Source organism: Phyllostomus discolor, chromosome 1 (assembly GCF_004126475.2).
Source record: "Phyllostomus discolor isolate MPI-MPIP mPhyDis1 chromosome 1, mPhyDis1.pri.v3, whole genome shotgun sequence".
NCBI classification, from domain to species: domain Eukaryota; kingdom Metazoa; phylum Chordata; class Mammalia; order Chiroptera; family Phyllostomidae; genus Phyllostomus; species Phyllostomus discolor.
Window position 1 is genome coordinate 4,251,298 of NC_040903.2, and position 14,562 is coordinate 4,265,859.

Genomic DNA, 14,562 nt, shown 5'->3' on the forward strand with positions numbered 1-14,562 from the left:
GCTGTTCCAGCATTCACCATTTTCTCTGATGACTAATTCAGGTCTCAAGTAAGCCATTCTTTCAATAACTCATTTCATTACCAAAAAAAAAAAAATAAATTAAAAAAGCTGTGTTTTCTGTTAAAGAATGAAACTGTAAGTTTCTAAGATCATTCCCCCACCCCCACCCCCACCCCGTTCGGGAGTCTGTTGTGACTGGGGACTCTTGGTTGGGCTGTCCTGGTTGCCCTCCCCAGCCCACCAGGGCCCCCCACCCCGTCTCTCACCTGGGCCCTCGCTGGACCTCGGGGAGGGTGTGCCTCTGGGGCAGGGGTGACCTGCTGCTCTCCGGCTCGGGCGGCAAGGGCTGGTACTTCTTGGGGAGAGGGAGCACAGGCAGCCTGTGGGAAGAGTCACAGGGGAAGCTGAGACGCTGGGCTGCACGGTGGCCCCTCAGACAGCCCCGCCCGCCCTCAGCGCCCCCAGCGCCCCCAGCGTTGGGTGGGAAGCGCCGGTTTCTGGGTGCCCAGACTCCACGGCTCTGCCTGACCCGGACAGTTCGGCCCGAGAGCAGTCCTTCTCCTAAGGAGCCTGCATCTGCCTCCCTGCCACGTGCTCTAGGCTTGGTTCTGTTTTCTGATGGAATGTTCTACAGGGCGTCTCTGGTTCCTCAGGCCGCCACCGGTCCGAGTAGCAGGAGGCCTGGGGACACAGTGCCATGGTAGCCTCCCCTGTATCCCAGACCGGAGGGCCTGAGCTGTTGAAACTCCCCAAAGAAGTGGGGAGACGCTTGAAAGTGGATGAACACCTCACTCGCCCACTTCTTGGCCACTCACTCACGCGGTCACTCACTCACTGTCAGGTGCACAGGGCACTGTCAGCAGAGGCTGGAAGTGCAGAGGAGGAAGACTCGGTGGCTGGCTCCAACACTTCCCTCCAGCAGGGCAGAGAGCCAAGTGATGGGAAGGTTCCCAGCGAGGGCAAAGGTCGAGGTGCCCATTGGGCCCAGGGGGGACAAGAGTGGCTGCCCCCTCAAAGCCTAAGAGACCGCCAGTCTCTCTCACCTCCGTGTCTGTGTGCAAATGTGATGCTGTCTGTGCTCCTATAACCGTGTGCTGACATGATCTGAGTCCCCGGAAGGCACTTCCCGGGGCCAGTCCCATTGGGCGGGTTCCCGGCCCAGGAGAAGGGGGGGGGACAGGATGGAGCAGGGGAGCTGCGGTGGGGGAAGGGAAGGGCCCGCGGAGCAGCCCGCTGTGAGTGAGCGAGGGAGTGAGTGACCGAGTGAGTGCGTGAGTGCCCGGTGCGTGCAGGCCTGTTTCATCTCGGTTGCTGGCCAGCCCAGGTGAACTTTTCCACGTCAGATTCCTGGATTTCCCCTTTTTAAATTCTGGAGTTTCTCAAGTTCTGGAAGTTCTTATTGAGAGTAAGTAGTGCAGAACAAAACACACTCTTTTCAATGACTTACCGAGGAGGTGGCAGAGGAGTCTGCAAGGAGAAAGAGAATCAGAAATCAGATTTACTGTTGGGTGAGCTGGGCGGGTGGCTAGGAGTCGGCGGATTCCCGAAGGGAAATGATGGATCCCGACTCCGTTCCGGGGAATCATGTTCACGGGACACCGGAGCCATGGAGGCCCGCACGTCCCCGCGCATGTGCAGCTGAAAGAAGGACGGGGCAGCACGTGCGTTTCAGGGACTCCTCTTACCTTGTTTCTCTTGGTGGCTTTGTCTCCTGCAACATAAGAGGGACCAGCAGTGAGTTGACAGAAAAGATCACCAAGCTATTTTCATACCCATTGACATGGAGATCATTCCTGTGGGCATGATCTCGATAAAAATACAAATGAACATTTGTCGATATCTAATTAGGTACCCAGCACCAAGCTACACACGTCGGAGTTACCTAACTTCACTCAGTCCCCGCCCTTCTGCTGCTGACGCAGGGGAAGCCAAGTGTCTTGCTCCCAGCCACCCCTGAAGTCAGTCAAGGGCAGAACGAGATTTCACGTTCCTTCTTAACCACTAATTCTTTTTTTTAAATACATTTGGGGAAAGTCATATTTTTAAAGATTTTATTTATTTATTTCCAGAGAGGGAAGGGAGGAAGAAAGAGAGAGAGGGAGAGAGAAACATCAATGTGTTGTTGCTGGGGGCGTGGCCTGCAACCCAGGCATGTGCCCTGACTGGGAATCGAACCTGCAATGCTTTGGTTCGCAGCCCGCGCTCAATCCACTGAGCTACGCCAGCCAGGGCTAACCACTAATTCTTGATTAGAATGAACATTCTTCTGTAGATCGTCATCTCATTAATTCACGTTCTGGCCTAACACCGTCACTGGACGTTCCTGAATGAAGGACGATTGCGTTGTGGAATTTTCCAGAAAGAAGGGTTTTTGAAGACCTCAGAATATAAGTGTTTTATTTTACAGGTGACAAAACGAAGGACAGACTAGGTGGGACAGGTGCTCAGGACCACCCCACCCTCCAGAAGCCTGGATGCGGGCCGGGAAGGACTTTCCTGTCTTCTAGGTGGTTCTATGTCCGTAATACAATTCAGCTCAAAGACGAGGGCTGAGCTGCTACCCTGGGCTAAGCCTAGGACCTACCCGGCACGGGGGATGGGAAGACAAGTAGGCCATCATCCTTTCCCTCGGGGCGGCCACGGTTCTGTTTCCAGGCCCGTGTAACGGGGAAGGGGAAAGGCCCGGCTCCTGTGGCCGCGGCTTGTGCACCGAAGTGGGTGGACAGGCACTGGACACGTTGCTAAACATGTGATGGGAATTGTAAGGAGGGATGGGCGTGCTGTTGATGGAAGATACGGGGGGCTTAAGTTTGTCTGGGGCGTCAGAAAAGCCTCCTGGAGGAGGCGGTGCTCACTTATCCGTGAACATGGACGTGACGTGCTGTTGTCTGGGGGCTGTGGGAGGAGGCGGGGAGACAGGTGTGTCTGCTGTTACACGAGATTCGCGCCTCAACCCAGGACGGAGTGGGTGGCTGCACGCGGAGCCTCGCCTCCTTGCGTGTGAGACGAGCGTGGGCTGAGCCTGTGGGCTGTAGCTGTGCTCTGCAGAGCTCCCTGGGCGCCCCCGGGGACCCCTGAGAAGCCCAGGCAGCTGGGGGCCGCTCCTGGCTCATCTCCCATGCCATTGGGGGGGGGGGTCTCCACTCTATCTACTTCCCATTGGGTCTCCTCTTAGGGTTTCCTTTGGGTAAAGATGCAGCTGCCGAAACAGCATTTATCCAACCCTGTTCAACCCAGCCCAGCAAGACGCAATGCATCCTGGTCTGGGGTGGGGGGGTCTTCCAGGTCTAAAAGAACTTCCTCATTGAACAGAATCTCTATTCTCCCTGTTTTGCTTTTGTTTTGGAAAAATTTCTTAAATAACTACGATAGACTTCTCTTCATGAGTTCAAGTACAGATGGCAGACAGGAATCGTAAGTGTTCTTGGCATTGTAAAAACACGAAATATGACCCAGGATGTACTGCAGCGATAGCAGCAACATAGTTCATTTGGGTCTTTGGCTATTTTTATAATATTACCAAAAAGCTTACACCCCATGATGTTTGCTTAAGGCACAAAATTAGAAAATGTAAAATTAACTTGCCCTTGTTTTATTGGGTTTTGGCCTCACCTTCCAAGCAGCTGAATGACGGGGGCGGCGGGGGGTGGGGGGAGCTACCTGGTTGCTCGTGGCAACGAGTTTCCCTGCAGGACTAGACGCTGGCTTTCCAGGACGTCTCTGTGCTTAGCTGCCACCACTTCTATGGGGGTCCGTTCAATTCACTGGCAGAAAACCAACAGGGAGACGGAGTGTCTGGGGTCCGACAGGAACGTCCCGTTTGTGGTTTCAGAGACCCCTGTCTCGTTTGCTCCGGTGAGTGGGAGCCGAGAGAAGGATGCCTGTCTCCCTGTCGGTCACCGACTTGTTCCTGAGCACACAGCACGTGCAGGGCACGCGTTCATTTTCGGTACATGCTGATGTGGTTGTTGGGGAATGTAATAATAATAATAATAATAATAATAAGACAAAGAAGAAGAAGGCCGTTCTTCCCACATACCCTACATTTCGGTGGCGAGAGAGAAAACAAACAAACAAACAAAAGCACGTGAGGACAGGTGGTGGTGACACGGGCCACAAAGATGAAGCAGGATGAGAGGGACAGCAGGGCCTGGAGGGGGAGAGACAGGGGTGGGGCTGCTGCCTTTCAGGCAGACCCCAGGAGGCCTCCCGGACAGTGAGGAGCACAGAGGCCTGAGGGCTGTGAGGGAGCAAACCAGGTGAATATCTGGGAGGGAGTATTCCTGGCAGAGGGAACAGCAGGTGCAAAGGCCCTGGGGTGAGGTGAGCGTGTGTGTGTGTGTGTGTGTGTGTGTTGGGGGGGGTTCGTGGTAGAGGTGAAGGGTGGGGGTGGGGGGTTGGCCGTGAAGGTGGGGGTTGACTGTGGGGGTGCCCAGACCACAGGGGTCTCACGGGCTGTGTAAGAACTTGGCCACCGTTCATCTTTTGGACACACCGTCAGAGGGTTGTGCTTTCGCTGTAACAAGGGTTTCCCTGGCACCATGCAGCATTCCTCTCTCTTAAAAAGCCTGTGTACGACATCGTCAGGGGCACCAGCCACGCCCCTGAGGTTTCAGCGCCGCCCAACATGCCTCCTCGCGGTAATTTACGCCTCCAAGCTTCTCTTCTTCCTCGCTTAGACAACTGAAATCCTACAAACTGAGAGTTAGCCATGAACTTCAGGGACCCCACTGGTAAGAAACCCGGCCACACAGGTGAATCGATGGGTCATATTGTCTCACAGCTTTGGAGGGAATCCAGGTAAAATACAGCCAGGTTTTTTTTTTTTTTTTTTTTGAGGGGGCCTTTCAAGTAAAGTGATACCACCTCAGGCATTTGGGACGACAGAAGAGGATTAAGATCGGATTTGATTTTCTTGAATTTGAATCTTGATGCTGCTGCTTCCTACGGGCCGAAGAATCAGAGCAGGTGCTCAGTGAGTGCTCGTGAGATGAACGGATGGACTGAGGAACGGCTGAATTCTCCCGTCTGGAAAAGTGAGGGGTGGGTGGGTACTCACTTCGCCAGTTTTCGCGTGTGGAATGCGTGTGTGGACAAAGGCCATTTCAAGGGCACGGTCTCTATTGCACACCCACGGTTTCTAGTTGTTGTGGGATGGAAAATTAGCGGAAACATGGCAATTCTCCCTTCTGACGATGTACACATTCTCAAGCTCTATGAAAAGTTTCACGTCTGACACACAAGGAGACTCAAATATTTCTCCTTCCAGGTCTTTCCCATCTTGAAAACGGAACAAAGCAGTTTCACTGGGACGAGGATGGCACGCGCGCCACCTGGCGGCCAAGTGTGTAATTAGCACCCTCCGACCAGTGTCCTTATTGGCTCTTCCGTCTGAGACAAACTAGATTTCATTCCAGCCGCCAAGTTTATTGCTTCTTGGGAGGTAATGAGCCGGGGTGAGCCCCGCATGGCTGTAGAATCTGCTGGACTCAGTCTGACCATTATCTCTGTAACTTAGGGTGATACCATGAAGAATCTTTCAACTGCAGAGGGGTCTGTGAAATTAAAGCAAAGCCTCCCGGAGAAGACGCAAGTATCGCGAGACTTTCTGTGGCGCGTCTGGAGCAGCTTGTCACAACCAAGGCTGGTGGTTACCTTTTCAGGGGATTTTGCAACGCAGTCGTTGAACACTGTCATTATTAACAAGTAAACTGTATAAATGTACACTGGAGCTGTATCACAAACAAAGTTAACACATGCTCAAAACTCGTGACTGTGTAATCATCCCACTACGTTTTCCTGTTATCTTTGCTGTTGACGTTGTTTGCCGCTGCTGCATCTGTGCTGGAGATACTGGGAAAGAGCATTTCTTCCCAACGCTTCAAAGATCACACTGGTAGCTTGAAGTTCGCCGTCGTAGAAGTGTTTATTTACACCACGAAAACTGGCAGATGATACAAATCAGGGTTTAATTTAGTGTTTTGCTGCTTGTCTAGACTGAAGATAGGGATGGAGAAAGAGTCAACATAGCAAATGAAATTGAAAAGTGTGCTGTGTCTAGATGCATTGTGACAAGGGGAAAATCGGGGAGATGAGCGTTCCTGTCATCCCGCACCCTGTCTGCACTTGCTGTTGCCAGCGCTCTGGATTTGGCCCTTCTCGTAGCTCCGCGGGGGCAGCTCCTTGTTTCACTAGCCTTTCCCTGATGACAGGTGACGAGAAGCGGTTTTTCATGTGCGTATTTGCCGTCTGTTGAGATCTTTGACCCATTTTTTAAAACAGGATGCATGTTTTCTTATTATTGAATTTTGAGAATTCTTTGTATACTTTGGATTATAGTCCTTTATCACATGTGTTTTTTGAAAATACTTTCTCCCAGCCTGAGGTTTGTCTTCTGATTTCTCTCGGTATATTCTTTTGAAGAGCAGTTTTTATTTCAATGAAGTCCAGCTTATCAATGATGTCCTTCATGGATTGCGTCTTTGGTGTTATGTCTAAGAAGTCATCACCAGGGCCAAGGTCACCTAGGATTCCTCCCATGCCGTCTTCTAGGAGTTTAATGGTTTTGATTTTTTTCATTTAAGGCCATGTTCCATTTTGAGTTAATTTTCATAAAGGGCGTAGGTCTGTGTCTAGAATTTTTTCCTGCATATGATTATCCAGTTGTTCCAATCACTGTCTGTTGAAAAAAATATCTTTGACGTGTTGTATTGTCTTTGCTTCTTTGTCAAACAGCAATTGAGTATATGTATGTCTGTCTATTTCTGGTCTCTCTGTTTCTTGATCTCTTTGTTCTTTCACAGCCACTGTCTTGATTACTGCAGCTTTATGGTAAGTCTTGGAGTTGGGAGACATCAGTCCTCCAACTTTGTTTTTAAATGTTATTTTCAGAGATTCAGTCATGAAACATTTACCTGCTTTTGACGTACTTGGCGCTACTGCTAATGAGTTGAGTGACTTAATGCAAGTCGTTTGGCCTCTCTGAGCCTTGCTATCCTTATCTGTGATTTAAACAGTTGCACAAGAAGACGTATAAGATCAAAGAATTTGTTTCTCGACAAAAGGGACAGTGACACAGTAGAATGGTTACAAACAGGATCCTTGAAGTCATTCCTGTGGGTTCTGGTCTCACCCCTGTCCCTTACTGAGTGACTCTGGGCAAGTTATTTAAACGTGTGGACGTCAGTTTCCATTTCAGTTTCATTTCAGTCTGTAAAATGCAGATGACAAGGTGTAATTCCTTAGATGGTTAGGATGAAATAAAACAATGCTTGTTTTTCACTTAGCTGCCATTCCATTTGTGTGAAATATCTGTAACACTCTTTATCTATGAAACATCATGAAGAGTGACACCTTTGGAAGCAGGCCATCAGTATGAGAGGAGATACAGAGCCAGGACAAGATCGTATAAAACTTGGCCTCGGTCACAGGATTTGTTCTGTCTAAGGTTCCAGGATCTGTGGGAGGGAACCACTGGGCCTTGATGTCCTGATGACTCGTCATGGAAGAGGAAGAGGAAGAGGAAGAGGAAGCAACTTAGGGTCCAAGTAGGTAACGGACGTTTGACAAGGCTCATTTGGAGAAAACTCTCCAACCTTGTAGAAATTTTAGAAATTCCAGCAGGAAGTTGCTGGAGTCAGCCCCTGGGTTGAGGGGGGAGGAACGATGAAGTGAGACAAAGTCAAGGATGTGGGAGGGACCTGCCTGCTTCGACAACTCCTCAAAGAGGGTCAGAGAGCACAATTTTTAGGATCGTATACTTGACCCTGTACTTACTTGAGCAGCTTTATGCTGGGATTAGGGAGGAACGTGGGACAAAAACATCTTTCCAAACGAGCTCGGGGAGACGCCTTCCCTGCTGGCCGGGGTGTCTCCGGAACTGGAGGGAGGCCGGGCAGCCAGAGTGCAGTGAGGGCTGAGGCCGAGGGCCGTGGCGTGGGCTACGGAAGGAGCGGCTTTGTGCACACGAACCGCATCCATGGGTTCGCAAAACCCTAGACTGTTGTGTCCCCTGTATTTCTACAGGGGCGCTGGGAAGGCCCAGGGAGGGAATGTGATTTGCTAAGTTTAAAACCGGAGCTGAGATGGGGGCCAGAAGCAGCCCAGGCTACTCGACCCACCCCTCTGGAGGCCCCTGCCTCACGGGCCAGTGTGGCTGAGGGCTCCGGGCTCGTGCTCCTGGTCCAAGGACACCTGGCAGAGCTCACCTAACACACGGTCAAAGTGGGCTGCGTGAGTTAGTGTAATAAGCATTTACTATGCACCCCCACGTGCCCGACACGGTGGTGTGCACTTACTGCAGGGAAAACAGAGTCTAATGAACTGTGGCCGTTGTGAGCACAGAGTCTGGCTTGGTTTAGTATTTGTCTTCAACAGACTTATTTTGTATGCTAAACGTCGAGATAGACTCTCTCCGTCTACAGAGTCGGGGAGACAGCCCAGAGCTGGGCGAAGGGCAGCGGGTGGAGAGGGAGGGGGGTGGTTCTGGGAATCGCTGGTTCTATGTCCCTTGGTCAAGAGCCTGCCAGGTCCCAGGGACTGTGCTGTGGATTTTGCGCTGGTTGTCACCTTGAAAACAGGCAGGTGCCTTAGGATGTCGGTGCTGTTTTCTCTATCTTGGAGACATGGAAACCTAACCTTGGAGAGGGAAGAAACTCGTAGATTTCATGTTTGGGAAGGGGTGCAGCTGGGATTTGAACCCACGTCCACCATTCACACATGCCCATCTTAGCTGCTTCTGAGCATCAGAAGTCCTGCTGAACGTCTCCTGAGGTTCTCACGATCTCACTCCTCCGTCCATTGGCCCTTGTTCTGCAAAGCCTTCCTGCACCTTTTTTCGGAGTTCCCACAGTCCCCAACGCAGAACCGGCCAGACTGCGGGCTCCTGCGACTCAATGCCCCAGCAGGAAGAGATTTGGGACAAAGTGACCTTCTGCCCTGGTCATTATCACAGGGTGTTGTCACTGCTTATTTTTAAAATTCTCCTATGCGTGGTCACTTTAAACTTCTCTCCCGGAAAACACATTTACTACACCAAGCAGTTATCGGAGACCTTTCCTTTTCTTGGAGCCTTGCAGTTTTGTCCGTGTGGCCGTGAGGCCAAACCCTGCCCCGTGGCCTCATTCATGAACGGTTTTTACAAAGTGTATAGCATTACCTTTGAATTCAATGTCGTATTAATGCCTCTGCTGCTTTTGAGCCAGTGGTTGTGTCTGAAACAAATTCCAGTCTGTTCAATGGCATCATTTTTGCGGTCTTTTGTGTTGCTGTGCTCCATCACTAGGGGGCAGCATCAGCCACCAATTAGTGTCTTTGGCATTGACCTTCGCATTGTGCATGTCAGTGGGCTACCATCTATCAGCTGGGAAGCAGGAGGAGGACTTTGCAGAAAACATTTGGGCCTTAGCACACACAGTAAAGACTCTGGAGTCTTTGCCATAGTTGACAAAACACTGGGCTCTGGTCTTGGCTGTGACCACGTGCCTGGTGACCTTGAGCAAGCCACCGCTCTGGCTAGACCTCCTTGCGGAGCATGAAGGAGTCGAACCGCATTGATGACAGACAACGTCATCTCTGCCTCTCATTCCTTTGGCATCTAAATTCGTCTGAAAGCCAACTTGCAGAAAGGCCTTTCGATGGCATTCCGTGGAGTTCCATTTCACTTCTTTCTAGCCAAGCTCGTGTTTCTGGAGATACAGCACCACGGCTCGGTCACCTCTGTGTACTTCTCTGTTTTTTCTTGAGGAGTTCATTGCATTTTGTTCTAAATCCATTCTCGTGTATGGTATGCTTGTCACCTCGAAGGAAATTGGCTTAGAGTTTGTGCTTGGTTCACATCTCAGGCAAAGAGAAATTTGTTTTAGCCTCCTATGCGCAGTGTTAAGAAGCAAAATCACGCCACGTTTGAATAGGACAGCACTCCTCCTCTGAAAAGGAGACGATTTCTCGCCCTGGCTGGCGCAGCTCAGTGGATTGAGCACAGGTTGCCAACCAGAGCATCGCAGGTTCGATTCCCAGCTAGGGCACATGCCTGGGTTGCAGGCCATGGCCCCCAGCAACTGCACATTGATGTTTCTCTCTCTCTCTTTCTCCCTCCCTTCCCTCTCTATAAATAAATAAATAAAATCTTAAAAGAAAAGAAGACGATTTCTCTTGAATCTGTGGTTAATGCTAATGGCTCATCACAAACAACTTATACTATGTATATACTTTGCCCTCAAGGAAAACTTTTATCCATCTTTGGAGATCAAAATAAAGTCAAGCTTCAGGGAAGATGAGTTCTTGAAATCTGATGGTTTCCAGACATGCCCGAATATGATTATAAGAAAAATGACATGAAATGTACATGAACATAAATCTGTAACTGCTCAACTTAATGAAAAATATCACCATAAAGTTCTGCCATTACTGACCCACCCGATATGTTTTTTTTTCTAGGACATTTTATGAGAATGAATAAATTATCTGAGAATGTGTTTGCATCAAAAACACAGAAGTTTGTAATAAACACATAAATCACGGAAGCATTTTCTAGGAAGATGCCTGATCTTAAAAATGGAGGGAACTCACATTGACTCCCCCCTCCCAGCTTGCTCCTCTGTGTAGTACTCCAGGACTCTGGGTAGTAATGAAGAGCCACCAGTTATGGAAGGAGCCATCAGGAGGAGGTAAAGGGAACTATTCCTATTGAGGTTTTCCAGGTGACCTCCCCCCACCCCCTACGAGCCACCGCAAGCCTTGTTTTCATTCAGTTCCTGCCTGCCGTTATGGCCTCCATTTACACTGGGATCTACTTTTTTTTTTTAAAGATTTTATTTATTTATTTTTAGAGAGGGAAGGGAGGGAGAGAGAGAGAGAGAGAGAGAGAGAGAAACATCAATGTGGGGTTGCTGGGGGTCATGGCCTGCAACCCAGGCACGTACCCTGACTGGGAATCCAACCTGGGACACTTTGGTTCGCAGCCCGCGCTCAATCCACTGAGCTACACCAGCCAGGGCACACTGGGATCTACTTTCAAAAACCTGTCCTGTTTCTGTGTCCGTGGTACCCATACACCAGCCAACATCCCCTACAAAATTGACACCACTACCTTGACTCTGAAGGTGAGGTCCTTGTTGCTCTCCCTGGAGACTTGCTTTGCTTTTTGTGTTATGGGCAATTAATGTACATAAAGAAGCATGGTCTCTTTTTTGCTAAGACTGCCGAGAAGCTCGGAGGCAAATTAATATCTTAATTAATGGAGAGATGCATGCCTGAGGATCCTGAACTTTACCTTTGTCCTATAGTGTATCTATACAGTCTATTTTCTACAATTTTTAGTTTGATTTTCTTTATTTTACTGTGCAAGTTTTTGTGAACTATTCCAAAGTCTTTATGGGAATAGGCGAGGTGTAGATAAATAGATGAATGGATACTTGTGATATTGTGACTCACAATAAGTATGCATTGGGTCTTTGTCTCTGTATCTGGGAAAGGGCTTGTAAGTCCCCTGAAATTTCCTGTGTTGAGAATGAAGAGGTGTCTATTGTTATGTTAATGAGGTGAGTTTCAGACCACACTTAAGGGTGGGGGCTGGTTGTCTGCGGAGCCACCCCTGTGGTTGGAGGGTTGGAAATGTCAGTCCAGCTGAAGTTGGGAAGGGGAGAGGGGCTGGAGCTGAAGGTCAGTCACCTATGGCCAAATCATTTAATTACTGTATTTTGCCATGTATAAGGAGCACTTTTTGCCTATATTTTTTTGGGGGAAAAATAAGGATGCACATTATACATGGGTAGTACTAATTCCGTATCTATATAAACATTTTTAATTCTTTTATTTATGCTTATGCGTTAAAAGGGTAACTCTTGCCCTGGCTGGCGTAGCTCAGTGGATTGAGCGCAGGCTGTGAACCAAAGCATCACAGGTTCAATTCCCAGTCAGGGCACATGCCTGGGTTGCAGGCCACGGCCCCCAGCAACCGCACATTGATGTTTCTCTCTCTGCCTTTCTCCCTCCGTCTTTCTCCCTCCCTTCCCTCTCTAAAAATAAATAAATAAAATCTTTTTTTAAAAAAAGTCTAACTCTAGAAAGCAGTAACGATATCTGTGTGCAAAATAATAGCTTGGAATATGATCAGCAGTTTTGTCTTTCAATATAAATAAATAAATAAATAAAATGAATTAAAAAGTTAAAATGGAAGATTTTTTCCCCTGAAAGTTTGAGCCAAACACGTGGGTGGGCACTGTGTACCAGACCCATTGTGATGCAGGGCAAACACAGCATTCTTCCCTTGAAATGAAGCCTGGGTAAAAACACCCAAGGCTGGGGCCAGGAGAGCTTCCGGTCAGGTGAGCACTTGGAAATCCAGGAAGCATGGAATCTCTTTACCCTTCCCCCCTACCTCGCCTTAGGAATCTCTTCCCTTGGCTGTGCCTGAGTTACATCCTTTTACCACACACCAGTACTCTGGGGAGTAAAATACTTCTCTAAGCTCTGTGAACCATGCTAGAAAATGAATCCAGCCCAAGGCACCGGGGCGTGGGGACCTCCAATCTATAGCCAGGGGGTCGGCAGCGTGGGTGACAACCTGGACGTGAGACTGGAGGGGGCCCCGTAGCACGGGGCCCGTCACCTGCTCAACCTCAGGTCACACCTGGGGAGGTAGGGTCACAGCTGAGCCGACACATAGTTCCCCCAGCTGGTGCCCGATATAGCGTGGTGGTGTCAGTGCGGGGGGCAAACCCCCACACCACACGTGGAAATTGGGATCAGAACTGTCTTAGCTGTTGAACAGGCATATGGACGGGCAAATGGATGGTCAAAGAGGCCTCTGCAATCGCGGTGCAGAGGGACGTACGCAGCAAACATGCTCTGGGTCTGGGGGTGGCGGGGCCCCTGCTCTGAGCCCCATCCCCGTCCTTCTCCAACGCCCACACGCCTGGGGGAATGGGTCCTTCATGAATAAACTTCCTTCAGTTGCCCTAATTGGACTATGCCATCTGTGTCCTTTTAAGACCCTGACTGTTACCCTTGCCCGTGAAAGAAACTCTGGTGTGAGTTTCCATGGCCGGGACATGTAAATGACAGGATGTCCCTCTCCTCTGATTGGACACAGTCCGATGGGGGAAGGCGGGGAAACAATGGGAGAAGCTGTCATGGATACAATCCTATTGAGTTTCTTCTCCACTGTCTTCTGTCTGTGCTTCTGGCAATGCTGAAATTGATTATTTCCCTTCTGCCTCCTACCTGTGCCTTTATCTCTAAATTGAGTTGCGTTGCCTAAGGCTTTAATATCTGTTTTCATATTAATTAATCGACAATTTAAAATTAGATTTTTATCTGGCCGTGATTTTATTGGCAGTATACTTAGAAAACTAACTTAGTTATGTGTCTCACACAATCCATATATTTTCACATCATTTCTTTCTGAAATTGCACACCACGGAATATGAGTCTTCGCCATTTCTTCATCAGTGCAGTAAGGGGATAAAAAAGCCTAAGATGGGTGACAATCTTTCTAAAATTAGTCATTTCACGATAGATGAAAGTTCAATAGATCACCTCGTTTACGAAACTCCACGGCCAGAAACAAAAACGCAGGGAGATTTCGGAAGCAAAGAACTGTATACTTCTATGCCAAAGCTTGTGACCGACTTTACCTTTCACGTGCCGGCTCCCGACGTCCTTGGAAATGGGTTTGTCCACCTGGAGAAGGAAACAGGGCACCATGAGCTCTGAGGCTGTGACTGTGACACCGTCCCACGTCCCACTGCTCTGCGCGGTCAGGTCCCCAGGGATACAGGGACCCGGACTCATCGTTTGTGGGGACCACTGCGTGTGTGTGGTCGGCAGTCAGCCGGTGTGTGCAGATACGCGTGCCACTTGGCGGAGATGGGTGGGGTGGCCTTGGGTGGTGTTTGTCATAAAAGTTCCTGGACTTGAGATCCACCCCGTCTCTCACTGCTGTGAAACTCTGGAAAGGCAGTTAGCCTACTGGGAGCCTTAGATTTTTTCATTTTACAATAGGGGAAATACTTAGACGATTCACGTCGTTGAGTTACTATGAAGACGAGTATGCAGGATCAAGTCCACTGAAAGCAGCTGTGCAGGCAGATCAGCGTGTGGCCTCTCTGGAATGCCTGGGCTGGGATTTCGCCCCCACCACGTGCTAGCCACGAGACGGGAACCTTCTGAGCCTCAGTGCCCTCATCTGTGAAATGGAGGCAGTGAAAGTACCTATGCCTCACGAGGGAGGGAGGGTTCCAGGACACGTATCATGCAGAGTGCCTAGGAGAGGGAGTGGACTGGCGCCACGTAAGCGTAACAGTGGCTGGCTGTCACCATTACTATTATCACAGGCATGAATGAACTACTGAGGCTGCACAGTCGCTAGACATGAGGGTGCAGAAGATGGTGACCATAGTGTCACGGTACCCCAAGCCTTTGAAAGCCTTCGAGCCTCGGTCAATACTGGGGCCTATGATGGTTAACTCAGCCAAGGGCTCCCGGACCAGACGGACAGAGCTCATAAAAGCTGGAGCTCTGAACGTGCGGATGGTGGTGTTCACCGGGCAACCCTCTTTT

At 49.6% G+C, this 14,562-nt stretch overlaps 1 protein-coding gene across 1 annotated transcript in view; it reads right to left on the bottom strand.

Annotated features, from left to right (window-relative positions):
* The window catches only part of CLNK (cytokine dependent hematopoietic cell linker), a 147,090-nt gene that overhangs the window by 37,072 nt on the left and 95,456 nt on the right, over positions 1-14,562 (bottom strand). Inside the window, exons 8-11 of the mRNA XM_036018786.1 lie at positions 13,638-13,683; positions 1,686-1,711; positions 1,448-1,467; positions 267-380 (exon numbers count right to left, since the gene is read on the bottom strand). Coding sequence (XP_035874679.1) covers positions 267-380; positions 1,448-1,467; positions 1,686-1,711; positions 13,638-13,683 — 206 coding nt within the window. The remainder of the gene's footprint in view (positions 1-266; positions 381-1,447; positions 1,468-1,685; positions 1,712-13,637; positions 13,684-14,562) is intronic.